The following is a 15,460-nucleotide window of genomic DNA, read 5'->3' on the forward strand; positions in this document are numbered from 1 at the left end:
GAGCTGGAATTAGAGGCCAAATCTGTCTTTACTCAAAAGTTCATGCTCCTTCCATTATACCAACTAAAAAAAGGAAAAGTAATTGGCACCTGATTCAGGACCTCACTTCTGAATTCTTAGCTGAAAAAGTAGCAACTACAATAGATGAAAACAGACAAAACAGCCAATTGCTGCTTTCTCCCTTAACCTTTAATTCCAAACCATTTTCTATCCTTGGCCCTCTTCTCCAGAATTGTCCTTTTTAATCCCATTTTCTTCTACTCCTAAGACATTACTCTTATCAATTCAACTAAGCGTTATATGCTTTTTTCCCAACTTTTAAATTTAAAGTAAAATTATGTCTAAGATCTTTCTGTTGACATATGTATGCTCACTTTAGGATAAGGGTTATCTCTGGGGAGGGAGGAGAATGGGGTAAGGGAAAGACATAAAGGGACTTCTACTGTAATTGTTACATATATAACATTTATATATATAACTATTAAATGTAGGTAAGAGTCACCTACATTTTTGTGACTCTTAACCCCAAATATATATATATATCCTTTAGAGATCCTAGCCCCCCTTCTGAGGCTTATATATGTTAATGAATTAAATCCTCACAACCACCAAGTAAGGGCTAATATCATTCCCATTTTGAAGATTAGTAAGATTAGTGGTGGTAATTCCAGCACTTTGGGAGGTCAAGGAGGGAGGATGGCTTGAAACTAGCAATTCAAGACCAGCCTGGGCAACATGGTGAGACTCCCATCTCTACAAAAAATAAAAATAATTAGCCAGGTGTAGTGGTGTTTGACTGTAGTCCTAGCTACTTGGGAGGCTGAGGTGGGAAGACTGCTTGAGTCCAGGAATTCAAGGCTGCAGTGGGATGTGACTGTGCCACTATATTCCAGCCTGGGTGACAGAGTAAGAACCTTGTCTCCAAAAAAAAAAAAAATAATAAAAAAGTAAAGTTAAAAACTTGCTTAAAGTCATACAGTTAGGAAGTAAGAGAGATAGGGTTTGAACTCGGTCTGCTTTTGGAGTCTGATCTCTTAACTATCATGCTTGCTATGTTGCCATCTTTACATTACTGATGTGGAATAGTGATTTTTTTCACAGGAAAAGAAAAGAAAAGAACAGTGGTTTTTCAACTAGCTGGGGTGCACATTAGAATTACCTGGGAAGCTTTTCAAAAATACTAGTGATCAGTCATTGCCGGTGGGCATGCAAAATGGCACAGTCACTTTGGAAACTAGTCTGGCAATGTCTTACAAGCTAAACATAGTCTTACCATACAATCTGGTAATTGCACTACTAAGGCATTTACTCAAATGAGTTGAAAATCATGTTCACATAAAAACCTGTATTTTAGTGTTTATAGAAGCTTTATTCATAATTGCCAAAACTGGAAGCAACCAAGATATCCTTTAATAGATGAATGGCTAAATAAAATGTAGTAAATCCATATAGTGAAATATTATTCAGCAATAAAAAGAAATGAGCTATCAAGCCAAAAAAGACACGTAGGAACCTTAAATGCATATTGTTAAGTGAAAGGAGCCAGTCTGAACCTTCTTTAAGCATTGTGTGATTCCAACTATATGACATTCTGGGAAAGGCAAAACTATAGAAACAGTAAAAAGATCAGTGGTTCCCAGGGGTTGAGGAGCGTAAGAGGAGAGGAATGAATAGGTGGCGGATAAAGGAATTTTAGTGCAATGAAACGATGCTGTATGATACTTAATGGCGGATATGTGACATTACGCATTTGGCAAAATCTATAGGGCTGTACAACACAGAGAGTGGACCCTAACATAAAGGATGGACTGCAGCTAATAATAATGTATCACTATTGGTTCCTCAATTGTAACAAATGTACCACATCAGCACAAGATGTTAATAACAGGGAAAACTGTGGTTGGGGGAGTGAGTATGTGGGAACTCTGTACTTTCTGTTCAATTTTAATATAAACCTAAAATTGGTCTAAGAAATAAAGTCTATTTTAAAAATGAAGCCTAGGTTCTACTCCAGAACAATGACTCATAATCTCTGGGAGTAAGGCTCAGGAATGTGTATTTTAAAAAAAACTCTGCAAGAGAATCTAATGTATAGCTAGAGTTGAAAATCACTGACCTACATCTATAGAGAAATCTCAAAGATACAATGTTGATTAAAAAAAGAAAAAAGTTACAGAATCTTATAGTATTAAAAAACCCAAAATAGTTGTATATATTGCTTATGAATATGAACCTACATTGGAAAAGTGTAAAATATAGATGAGAAGAACATGTCAGGGGTGTTAGCATGTGCTAAATCCTAACACATTTACAAGTTATCTCTAGGGGAGAGAGAGAAATGGGGTTAGAGAGAAATACGAAAGCATTATTTATTATATCTGTTACATTTGTTTCTTAAAAATAAAGAAAAATAATTGAAGCAAACATGGAAAAATGTTAACATTTGTTAAATCTGGTAGAAATATTTGATTACATTCAATTATCTGTACTTTCCTACATTTCATAATGCAATTACAGAGGAATAGGAACATCTTTTCTTCTAAAACAAGAAAAAAAGAGGTAAGAATTGATAATGATATAGATTGATTTGTGGTGAGGGGAGGAAATAGTTAAAGGAAGTAACACTTGGTTTTTGATCTTTTTCAGAGACTCACAAGTTACGCTGTTTGTTTTGTTAGTTGGCTTCATTAAGAGGTAGAGGAAAAAGACATGGGAAAAGGAGCTGAGTAAGAATGGACCTTGGTAAATGAATGTCAACTAAATGGTCCAGTAAATGGACCACAAAGCAGCACTGAGAACCACACTAAGACTGGAGTAAATACATAAGAAATAAGCCTGAAATACAGAGCTTTGGATTTGGAATATTAGCTTTACTTGTACTATGGACTTTTGAGTTCTTCTGGTTAGCAGAGTTGATCCTTTGTTCTTGTGAAGTATGGGAGGAAAGAGCTTCGGTTTAGTTCAATTCAACAAAGACGACAGACAGAGAAGTGTGATCCCATTACCAGCCAGGATGTAGCCAAAAATAACGCATAATTAAATTCTAAGCTCATGGTTTCTTTAAGAGAATTTTATGTTAAAATAGCTTGAAAAAGTGCCTCTTCAGCATCTGTAACTATTGCTCAGGTAAGGGATCTTTTTGTCAGCAATAAATGGTAATGGAGTCCCTTTCTTAGAATCTAAATTTACAAAACTGTTTACCAGCCGGTGATAAGCTTGCTCAAGATTTTTGAATACTTAAGAATACAGGGAAAGCATGAAGAAGCAAGAGCAATCTTATCTTAGGGATCTTTAGCTGTGGCTCAGGTATCTTAAGATCATAAACCTTGGGGGCTTATCCAATGAGCTTCTTTAAGGCGCGTTACTTACAAATGTCACCTTTATGAAGATAAAACCAGAGAAATGTAAAATTAATGTACCCACTGGGTTGTGTGTCACTGCTGAATAGAAGTTTCAAGTGGAACTATTTCTAACCATAAAGTCTACATTTGTCTTTGACCCACAGCTGGTGCAGATTGAGAATTCTAGCAGTTTGGGAGAAGTTAAAGCCTCTCAACAGGGAACACTCTGCATTTAAAGGATCCTGTAAACTGCAGCACCAGGAAAACCATAGTCCAAGTTCTTCATTCTTCAGCTTGCAGTCACGTCCTCACCATATGCTGTACACTAGAGTATTTATGGCTTGAATCACACATGGAGCCAGTCTTATCTCAGGCAACCATGCTGTCTGCATCAATATAAGATAAAACTGTGCTAATGACAGGAGTGCATGTTTAAATGTACGTTTCCACGTATGGGATAAAATACTTGGTCAAATGAAGCTTTATGCTACTTCTCTGCAAATGTGGTATTTGTTTTATGGGGCAGCAAAGGCAGGCATTAGCTTCATCTTTGCATCTGATTCTAGGCAGATGGTGATGCTAAAAGGTTAATACTTAAGTTACTGTCTTTTAGTTACTATCTAACAGCAGGACAATGCTCTTAGAGTTTATGGAATTATTAGCTACTTTTTAGTCTGCTTGAAACTGGAATGCCATACCTTGCCAGTTATTTTAGCTCCACTCTGCTCCTACTAAGTAAGGTCATTTTTGGTACAGTGATTTGTTAGACAAGACAAGTAAGATTCAAGTAAAAGATTTGTCACTGTGGGTTTCACTTCTGCCCATCTGATGACCAGGCTGCTCTGGCTCTGTGCTTATATATTGAGAAGAATTTGCTAGGCTCTTGAAGTGATCTTAACGCCATCCTTCTCTCTGAAGACAATGGTTTCATTTTGTAACAATATCTTGTGGGGGAAGCCTGACCCAGAGAACTGTTTAAGATACCCGTATTTCTCCATCCTGAGGCAGGAAAAGAATTCTGAAAAGGCTGTAGGGATTGGAACTCTCACACTGTGGGATATAAAAATTAGGACAATAATTTCCTTCTCCACTTTTGTGGGTTAGCCCAAAACCGTTATTTGAACTACAAATTCCTTGAGATTAGGGATTGTATCTTTTTTGTTTTTGTATCTCTAGTACCTAGTTTAATGCCTCGGTAAGTGACAAATAAACGAATGAACGCATACATGCACAAACACATTATGTGTCCTCTCTTTTGGGTCCTCCATTTCAGCCTTTTGAAAGCTGAGAGAAGCTGATGTTATAGAGTTCCTAAAGGTTTTTCAAACTAATGGGAGAAAAACTGGGATATAATTTGAAGAGACATTTGGGGGAAGTAGCTCCAAGGAAGGTTAGTGTTGACTCCAGGTAAACAGTTTGAAAATCATAGCACCAGGAATGTTATTATCACCCACTAAAACAATTATTAAAAAATTGAAAGAGTAACTGCCCTCAGTGATTTTTTAGACATCATGAAAACCTGCAACTAACTGCTACAATATGACTGTCCTCAGGAGATGATAGGTCATGTATGGAGCCCACATCTATAGGTGTATATGCACCTTGTCAATGATTATACATATACATTCCTGAAAAGCCTATCAGTTAGTTACACTGGGAGATGCACAATGTAGTTCTAAAGGCCTAGGGAGGAACAGGCCATACATGTTGGGAGATGAACCAATTTTGCAGCAAAAGCACTTCAGAAGGCAGGGACTACAATGAAATAGTTTCTTACATATAGCGTATGCAAGTCTGCTAAAGATGGGGGAAAAATGGTTCCAACTGCTTTAATTACCTTAAAAATGTGTGCTTTGAGGATGTGATGTCCCAGTTCAATAGTCTGCTGTCGGTTTAGTTTTCCCTCTTGGCGGGAAAACCAGAAGGCAAGTAATGTGTGACCACTCCTGCAAAAAAAGAGAAATTCATTTTAATTAATTAATTAATTAAGTTGACATGGAGTCTCACTCTGTTGCCCAGACTGGAGTGCAGTGTCGCGATCTCGGCTCACTGCAGCCTCTACCTCCTGGGTTCAAGTGATTCTCCTGCCTCAGCCTCCTGAGTAGCTGGGATTACAGGCACCCACCACCATGTCTGGCTAATTTTCGTATTTCAGGAGAGATAGGGTTTCGCCATGTTGGCCAGACTGGTCTCAAACTCCTGACCTCAGGTGATCCACCCGCCTTGGCCTCCCAAGGTGTTGGAATTACAGGCGTGAGCCGCTGCATCCGGTCTGATTCATTTTAACAGAAATGTTAATGCCCTAATTCTGCTTTGGTTGGGGGACTCTTCAGGTCCAGTCATACCTCCAACAAAACTATATCGTTCAACTGGTTTCTTGGGGAACAGAACCTACTCCTGGGCAAAGAATGGGTACTGAAAGGTTCCTAGGCAGTTCCTTATCCAAATCACATGTATAAATACCACAGAATGTCAGTTCTAGTTGGCTTACACCCATCCCACACACAGATGGCATTACAAGATTTTCATTTTTATTTTCTGTCTCTGTCAGCAACTCTCATTCCACCCATGCTTAAATGTCAGTGTTCCTCAGGATCTCATTCTTGGTCCTATTCTTTCCTCGCTCTAGATTAGCTCATCCATCCTCAAAGCCTTCACCACCACCTATATTCTGTACCTTTTTCTTTATTTAGACTTTTCTTCTCAGCCTTAGGCCAGTATATACCCAACTGTCTATTGTACTTCCCCATTTGGAGGTCCCATAGTACCTCACACTCACCATGACCCAAACTGGACTTACAACCTCTTCCCCAGGTGAAGTCTTCTCTGATCAGCCTCTACCAAGCCCCTACCCTTTCCCACTAGCTGAGAAGAATGGAGGGCTTTCTTTCTACTGCTACCAGTATAGACTGTATATCCTCTCGCACAGTGTTTGCCATACTGTTGCATACTCTCTCCTCCACTAGATTGAGGTTCCTGATAGCATCCGTTCCCCATTACCTCCTTGCTAACAGATCCCAAACCTGTTTATGAAAGAGACAGCTCTTTTGTCTGCCTCTGGATATTGTCTTATCTGCGCACGATGTCCAGAACTGCCTTAGTTCTCTTGTAAATCATGTGGTCAGCTGGCTTGAAGACAAAGTCAACAGGAGGGTTAGACTAAAAGAATTGCAGAAAAATAAAACTTAAGTCCTATTAGCTGCCCTGATTCTGAACTTGCTATATGAGGTAATAGATTTCTTTACTGTTTAATCTATTTGAATTGGAGTTTTCTGTTTTTTTTTCCAGCTCAAAGCATCCTAATGATACACTTCTTTGTTAATGTATGTGTAACATGCATGTATATTTAGGGTTGTATTTCTACTTACATTCACGAAAGAAATCTGAACTACTTATATTTTCCATAGTGCCTAACATCATCTACTGCATATAAAAATGCTCAATAAAACTTTTTTTAGAAGAAAAAATCTGGCATTAAAGAAAGGACACTAGACCACCTTTGAGATGTGTTTTCTTACCCCGTTTGTTATGCCTCTAAGAACTGCAGACACTTAGAACTGTCTCTCTATGGCTGGTATGCTTTGGCTCTGGGTCCCTACCCAAATCTCACCTTGAATTGTAACCCCCATAATCCCCACATGTCATGAGAAGGACTTGGTGGGAGGTAAATGAATCATGGTGGTTTGGTTTCCCCTATGCTGTTCTTGTGATAGTGAGTTCTCATGAGATCTGATGGTTTTCTAAGTGTCTGGCATTTCCCCTGCTGGCACTCATTCTCTCTCCTGCTGCCTTGTGAAGAGGTGCCTTCTGCCATGATTATAAGTTTCCTTAGGCCTCCCCAGCCATGTGAGTCAATGAAACCTCTTTTCTTTATAAATCACCCAGTCTTAGGCATTTCTTTATAGCAGTGTGAGAATGGACTAATACAGTACATTGGTACTGCAGAGAATAGGGTGCTGCCCAAAAATGTGGAAGCAACTTTGGAATTGGGTAACAGGCAGAGGTTGGAACAGTCTGGAGGGCTCAGAAGAAGACAGGAAAATGTGGGAAAGTTTGGAACTTCCTAGAGACTTGTTGAATGGCTTTGACAAAAATGCTGATGGTGATATGGACAATGAAGTCCAGGATGAGGTGGTCTCAGACAGAGATAAGGAACTTGTTGGGAACTGGAGTAAAGGTGACTCTTGCTATGCTTTAGTAGAGACTGGTGGCATTTTGCCCTTGCCCCAGAGATCTGTGAACTTTGAACTTGAGAGAGATGATTTAGGATACTAGTGGAAGAAATTTCTAACTAGCAAAACATTCAAGAGGTGACAGAGCATAAAAGTTTGAAAAATTTGCAGCCTGACAATGCAATAGAAAATAAAAACCCATTTTCTAGGGAGAAATCTAAGCCAGTTGCAGAAATTTACATACTTAATGAGGAGCCAAATGTTGAATCACCAAGCCAATGGGGAAAATGTCTCCAGGGCATTTTGAAGGTCTTCATGGCAGCCCCTCCCATCAGAGGCCCAGAGGCCTAGGAGAAACAAGTGGCTTAGAGGGCTGGGCCCAGGGCCTTGCTGCTTTGTGCAGTCTCTGGACTTGGTACCTCGCATCCCAGCTGTGGCTAAAAGGGGCCAATATACAGCTCAGGTCGTTGCTTCAGAGGGTGCAAGCCCCAAGCCTTGGCAGCTTACACACGGCGTTGGGCCTGTGGGTACACAGAAGTCAAGAACTACGGTTTGGGAATGTCTGCCTAGATTTCACGAGATGTATGACAATGCCTGGATGTCCAGGCAGAGATTTGCTTCAGGGGCGAAGCCCTCATGGAAAACTTCTGCTAGGGCAATGTGGAAGGGAAATGTGGGGTTGGAACCCCCACACAGAGTCCCCACTGGGGCACTGCCTAGGGGAGCTGTGAGAAGAGGGTCACCATCCTCCAGACCCAAGAATGGTAGATCCACCAAGAGCTTGCACCGTGTATGTGGAAAAGCTGCAGACACTCAACACCAGCCCGTGAAAGCAGCCAGGAAGGGGGCTGTACTCTTTGCAAAGACACAGGGGTGAGTTGACCAAGGCTGTGGGAGCCCACCTCTTGCATCAGCATGACCTGCATGTGAGCCATGGAGTCAAAGGAAATCCTTTTGGAACTGTAAGGTTTAATGACTGCCCTATTGGATTTTGGACTTGCATGGGGCCTGTAGCCCCTTTGTTTTGGCCAATTTCTCCCATTTGGAATGTGTGTATTTACCCAATGCCTGTACCCCCATTGTATCTAGGAAATGGCTGATTTGCTTTTGATTTTATAGGCTGATAGGTGGAAGGAACTTGCCTTGTCTCAGATGAGACTTTGGACTTGGACTTCAGGTTAATGCTGGAATGAGTTAAGACTCCGGGAGACTGCTGGAAGGGCATGATGTGTTTTGAAATTTGAGGACATGAGATTTGGGAGGGGCCAGGGGCAGAATGATATGATTTGGCTCTGTGTCTCCACCAACACCTCACCTTGAATTGTAATCCCCATAATCCCCACATGTTGTGGGAGGGACCCTGTGGGAGGTAACTGAATCATAGGGGCAGTTTACCCCATGCTGTTCTCATGATAGCTGACGGTTTTATAAGTGTCTGGCATTTCCTCCACTGGCACTCATCTCTCCTGCCGCCCTGTGAAGAGGTGCCTTCTGCCATGACTGTAGAGTTTTTAAGTGTCAGTAAAGAACCTGGAACACAGGGCATGGGACAGCTCCCATCTTACATAGGACTCATCAAATGGATTTCATTCCAATAAGATTTTAAAAAGGGATTTTTAATTTTTGACTTTACAGAATTTCTAAATTGTAGTGGATACCAGATCACCTTGTTTGATTGGATAAATTAACCATAATAGAAAGGAAGTTATTTAATTGGGAGAATGTCTCAGACAAGTGTAGCTTGCATGGAATCATCAGTATCATCTGAAGGTGTGAGTCCAGGGTTCTTTCAAACTCATAAAATCTGGAAATTGACACTGAACTCTCTTTTTTTTTTTAAGACGGAGTCTTGCTCTGTTGCCTAGGCTGGAGTGCAGTGGTGTGATCTTGGCTCACTGCAAGCTCCACCTCCCAGGTTCATGACATTCTCCTGCCTCAGCCTCCTGAGTAGCTGAGACTGCAGGCGCCCGCCACCACGCCCGGCTAATTTTTTTAAATATATTTTTTAGTAGAGACGGGGTTTCACCGTGTTAGCCAGGATGGTCTCCATCTCCTAACCTCATGATCCACCCACCTTGGCCTCCCAAAGTGCTAGGATCACAGGTGTGAGCCACTGCGCCCAGCCCTGAACTCTTATTTATCCCATGAAAACTCAATTTAGTTGATAGGTTATTTTATTTTTTTCTTTTTGAGATGAAATCTCGCTCTGTCACTCAGGCTGGAGTGCACTGGTGCGATCTCGGCTCACTGCAACCGCCACTTCCCGGGTTCAAGCAATTCTCCTGCCTCAGTTTCCCAAGTAGCTGGGATTACAGGCATGTGCCACCACGCCCAGCTCATTTTTTGTATTTTTAGTAGAGTTGGGGTTTCACCATGCTGGCCAGGCTGGACTTGAACTCCTGATCTCATGATCTGGCTGCCTCAGCCTCCCAAAGTGCTGGGATTACAAGCGTGAGCCACTGTGCCTAGTCTATTTTAGTTTTTTCAATAGAGATTGTTCTTTTTGAAAAAGTTATTTTAACAGACCACATGGAAGTTAAGACAACAATACAAAGCATGTATGAAGTATCTTACTCCCAAGATCTCAAAATTCTGTCCAGCTCTTAACAGTAAAATTACTGGAGCCTCCCTGGTATAAGAATTATTACTTCAAGTTACTCATCCATGGCTGTTCCACTGTGACTAGAACTCCTGAATATAAGCCTCTGATCCACTATCTATGCTTTAGGCTGTTAATGAGAATTCATGCCTATTGGGATTAATGTAAAAAAGCTTGTGCTTGACAAGGAAATGAATTTTCAGTTAGACATAGAATTGACTTTGCCCTAGTGTTTCCATTTTACCACCATAACTAAGAAATGCTGGTGAGATGTCTGCATTTCTCTAGTCTTCATTTCAGCTGGCTAGAGATAACTGCTTGCTTTTACATCAGGCACTGAGGAGAAACAGCCAGTAATACAGGTCAAGGATAAGATGAAGGTGGCAACTATAGTTCATTTCTTTTTGAATACAAGCATGCTACATTATTACTAAAAGAATGGTTCTGAATAGTACACTGGACTCAAAGTTTGTGGTATGTAGGACATAAGGGAAAATAGCAATGTACATTCTATATTGGCTCCCACGGTGACATCTTGAGCACTGAGATTGAATTTTGCTCCTTGGTCTGCTGGATCTCTCTACCTCCATCATCATCAAACTCACTTTTTGAAGTTGGAGCTTTCCCTCAAGACCATATCTCTCTCTCTCTTTTTTAAATATAGCCAGTTACTCAGGCATAAAACATAGTAGCTATTTTCCCCCTCTCCTATACTTTCTCTCCTGAAAAGTCACAAGAATCTCATTCTCTTCATTTTATTCTCTACTGCTCGCTCCCTGGCCATCACAATAATCTACGTTGCAGAAACCTGATCAAAATTCTGCTCAAAATTCTTTGCTAGTTTTATTTTCCCTCTGATATAAAATTTAAATTCCTTAGCATGGTATCCAAAGGCTTTACATAATTTGTCCCTTGCCTATTTGTCTGTCTTTACCTCTTTACCTTATCCTTTCAATTCCAGACACAGTAAATTATATGTAGGGTTTCAAATGTGCTTTCCCTCTGCCTGGAATTCTCTTTCCTGTTTAGTTCATCAGAAAAACAATTTCTCATTCTTCAAATGGCAATTCACATGATCTCCTCTGTGAAGCCTTCCCTGGTGCCCTCTGATAAACTCAGGGGTTCTTTCCTTAGGTTCCTGTTGTACCTGGTACACATCTCCATTACAGCACCCACTGCAGGGCACTCTTCTATGTTGCTCTACACATGTGTGAAAAAGCATGGCCTCTATCCTCAAGAGAGTCTAGGTAATAGGAGTATATATTTGCAGAATGGATGAGTAAGTAATAACATCTTATACCTGTGTATCTTACGGTTTTCAAAATACTTCAGGCCAGGCATGATGGCTCACACCTGTAATCTCAGCACTTTGGGAGGCCAACGTGGGAGGATCACTCGAGTCCAGGAGTCCAAGGTTAGCCTGGGTAACAAAGCAGGACCCTGTCTCTACAAAAAAGTTAAAAAGCCAGTTGTGCTGGTATGTGTCTGTAGTTCCAGTTACTTGGGAGGCTGAGGCAGAAAAACTGCCTAAAGCCGAGGACGTTGAGGCTGCAGTGAGCTATGATTACACTGTTGCACTCCAGCCTGGGCAACACAGTGAGGCCCTGTCTCAAAAAAAAAAAAAAAAAAAAATTAAAAACAAAAAACTGAAAAATCAAAATAATAATAATAATTATTTTTTGAGACAAGAGTCTCACTCCATTGCCCAGGCTGGAGTACAGTGGCATGATCTTGGCTCATTGCAACCTCCACCTCCTGGGTTCAAGCAATTCTTCTTCCTCAGCCTCCTAAGTAGCTGGGATTATGGGCGTGTACCACCACGCCCGGCTAATTTTTGTATTTTTAGTAGAGATGGGGTTTCACCATGTTGGCCAGGTTGGTTTTGAACTCCTGACCTCAAGTTATCTGCCTGGCTTGGCCTCCCAAACTGTTGGGATTACAGGCCTGAGTCACTGCACCCAGACAAATATTTTAATAATTTTTAGATTCTCAAAAAAAAATCACTACACCATAGGTATAGCAGTAAATACTACTCCCAATATTATGGTAGAGGACTGACTGAGACTAAGCAAGATTGAGGGACAGACCCAGCTCACATGCCTAGGAAGTGAAAGAGCTAGAATGAGAACTTCAGTGTTTCTGAAGTTCTGGTTTCCACTGAAACCTAGTTCCATTACCACACTGACAAGATTGGCAACCTGATTTTTGTCTCAGAGCACATTTGTGTGAAAAAAACTCCACCACTGTAAAGAACAATATACTCATTTGTATAGTATAAACTCTGAATTCTTTAAACATAATTAAAATCAGTAACCATGATTTTGACACTTTTTGATTGGCATTTTGAGAAGGAGTAGCTAAGAAATAAAGTAGAGACAGCTCTAGGAAGCATGACATGTTTTAAAGCATGACGGGGCACAACTATGCTTTCCCTTTATAATTAAAGATGACGAGGCCAAGGCACAGTGGCTCTCACCTGTAGTCTCGGCACTTTGAGAGGCTGAGGCAGGAGGACTGCTTGGGTTCAGGAGTTTGAGACCAGCCTGGACAGCACAGTGAGATCCCATCTCCACAAAAAAATTTAAAAAATTAGCCGGGCGTGGTGACATGTGCCTGTGCTCCTAGCTATTTGGGAGGCTGAGGTGGGAGGATCACTTGAGCTTGGGAGGTTGAGACTGCAGCAAACTGTGATCGTGCCACGGCACTTCAGCCTGGGTGGTGAGCAAGACCCTATCTCAAACAAAAACAAAAACAAAAAAAGATGGTAATCATAATCAACTTTAATATGGGTTCAGATATGGTCATAAAGGCCATAGGGTAGGGAAGCGAAGACAGAAGAGAATTACTACTTTTTTTTTTTTTTTTTGAGATGGAGTCTCGCTCTGTCGCCCAGACTGGAGTGCAGTGGTGATCTTGGCTCACTGGAAGCTCCGCCTCCCAGGTTCACGCCATTCTCCTGCCTCAGCCTCCTGAGTAGCTGGGACTACAGGTGCCTGCCACCACGCCTGGCTATTTTTTTTTTGTATTTTTAGTAGAGACGGGGTTTCACCGTGTTAGCCAAGATGGTCTCGATCTCCTGACTCGTGATCCACCCGCCTCGGCCTCCCAAAGTGCTGGGATTACAGGCGTGAGCCACCGCGCCGGCCGAGAATTATTTTCATATAACTTATATAATATATCATCTTGTGATTCAAAGTTACTTTACAAATTTCCTTACTGGCATTCACAGTGCTGCCGCTTCATCTCTAAAAGTCAAACAGGCCTATGTTTAAATCCTAGTTCTGCCACTTATACACTTTATAACCTAAGACAAGACACTGAACCTCTTTGTGAGACAGGGATAGTAATATCTACCTCTCAGGACTGTGGTAAGAATTAGGTGAGACATAGTAAGTGAATGTATTTTATATTTATTTTATATTCTCCAGAGTAACTAGTGTAATGCTAAACTAAAGGAACGTCCAGTAACCACAAATGACTTTAAACATATAGGAAGATGATTGTGTGTTCAAATGGAACTTCAGTCTTCAACATGTGTAGCAGGGTGAAATGTGATATCCTGTCCTTAACCCTGATCCCTACCCTTCCACACTGAACCGTACTACCTTTGCAGCCAGAAGAGAAGTCCACAGATCAGGGAAAAATTACTGGGGTACAGATGCCATTCACTGCTAGCAAATGAAACTTGGAGGTGTAACTTCAGCCAGAGGGAAGGATAAGGACAGAGCTAACTGGTCCCTAAGAAACAAGGTAAAAGGCTAACAGGAAGAACACAAATTTGTCATGTAGACCAGAGGTTTTCAGGCGGAGAGTAAATCTTATATTCAAGGTATATTTGATTTTTGATATAATTAGGAGAGAATCGATCACAGGTCAGAGTTGAGGATCCTTCCCCCAGCACTCTCCCTTCTCCCCTTTGCTGGATAAATATGTGTGTTTTGACAAAAGTCAGAGAAGGTGGTGTCCAGAATAGCAGAGAAAAAATTCTACTTGCATTCTCATTTTAGGCATGAGTAGTCCCATGATACTGGAGACAAATGATACTCACTTCTGGATAGCTAGGGGTTACAAGACAGTGAGGAACTACTTACTGTCATTTGATGATCCTGTACCTCAAGAGTTTAAAGCTACGGAGTCTTACAGAAAAACCCTTTCTAAAGCAAGAATCACTCCCCTCTGTCCTCATTTAACAGTATGGAAGTTGGATAATAATTGTTTTACACAAAACGTACAATGGCATTATATATATATATTTTTTGGTTTTCACTTAGCATCCCAGGAGATAGCTAGTCTTAAAGTTTCTATCTTTAGTACCAAAACATGCTAACAAATAAACTTGGATATTTCTAGCATGGATAGTTTCTCACTGTTCTAAGTCAGAGTTACTAATATGGAGTCATGCAGATTTCATTAACTTAATGACAAACTTAATACACAACCTTCTCATGCTTCAGAGAAACAACACGTAGGGTGCTTTGATTTTTTTTTTTCTTTTTTTTTTTTGAGACGGAGTTTCACTCTTGTTGCCCAAGCTGGAGTGCAACGGTGTGATCTCAGCTCACTGCAACCTCTGCCTCCCGGGTTCAAGCGATTCTCTTGCCTCAGCCTCCTAAGTAGCTGGGATTACAGGTACATGCCACCACGCCTGGCTAATGTTTTGTATTTTTAGTAGAAACGGGGTTTCACCATGTTAGCCAGGCTGGTCTCGAACTCCTGACCTCACGCGATCCACCTGCCTCAGCCTCCCAAAGTGCTGGGAGTACAGGCGTGAGCCACTGTGCCTGGCCAGGTGCTTTGATATTCTGTGTGAGGGTCAGATGTGACGAAGTGGTATAGTTACTGTGAAGTGTATAGTTATGTGACGAAGTGTTATAGCCAGTTGGCAAGAAAATGCTTGTAATCTAAAGCCTATCTTATAATTTGGGCAGAAATAATATACACTGCTGTGAAGTGTCTTTATATTAGAGGTTAACGTGGGTTATTTAAAGAGAGCTAGTGAGATGAGAATTATGAGGCAGAAATGGCTGGCTACCTCCAAAGATTGTGCTCCCCTTCTGAGTCAAGAGTTCTTGTTGGCAAGTGGCTTCCTTGCCAAGAACTGTGCGATCAAGTGGGGTTAGGTGACTCAGTTCTGGTTAATGAAATGCAGACAGAAATAATGTTCACTTCAGACCTGGCCCACAAGAATCTTCCACTCTTACACTGTTTTTTGTCTTCCCCCATCTGCTAGCTGATAAAAACAAACAATTACCCTGGGAAGCGGTGTGTGAAAGATGGCAGAGACCCCATTGGCCTGCGTCTCTGAAAAATGGTACAGGGCAGACCTCTTCCAAACCATGTGGTGCCTT

General features: G+C 41.2%; 1 protein-coding gene across 5 annotated transcripts in view; it reads right to left on the reverse strand.

Moving 5' to 3' along the window:
• Nucleotides 1-15,460, reverse strand: part of TANC2 (tetratricopeptide repeat, ankyrin repeat and coiled-coil containing 2) — a 476,614-nt gene that overhangs the window by 44,794 nt on the left and 416,360 nt on the right. For all 5 annotated transcript variants that reach the window (XM_033184063.1, XM_033184062.1, XM_033184061.1 and 2 more), the window contains one exon: nucleotides 5,179-5,287. In XM_033184063.1, the coding sequence (XP_033039954.1) occupies nucleotides 5,179-5,287 (109 nt within the window). The remainder of the gene's footprint in view (nucleotides 1-5,178; nucleotides 5,288-15,460) is intronic.

This window comes from Trachypithecus francoisi, unplaced genomic scaffold (genome assembly GCF_009764315.1).
Source record: "Trachypithecus francoisi isolate TF-2019V2 unplaced genomic scaffold, Tfra_2.0 Lachesis_group20, whole genome shotgun sequence".
Lineage (NCBI taxonomy): Eukaryota > Metazoa > Chordata > Mammalia > Primates > Cercopithecidae > Trachypithecus > Trachypithecus francoisi.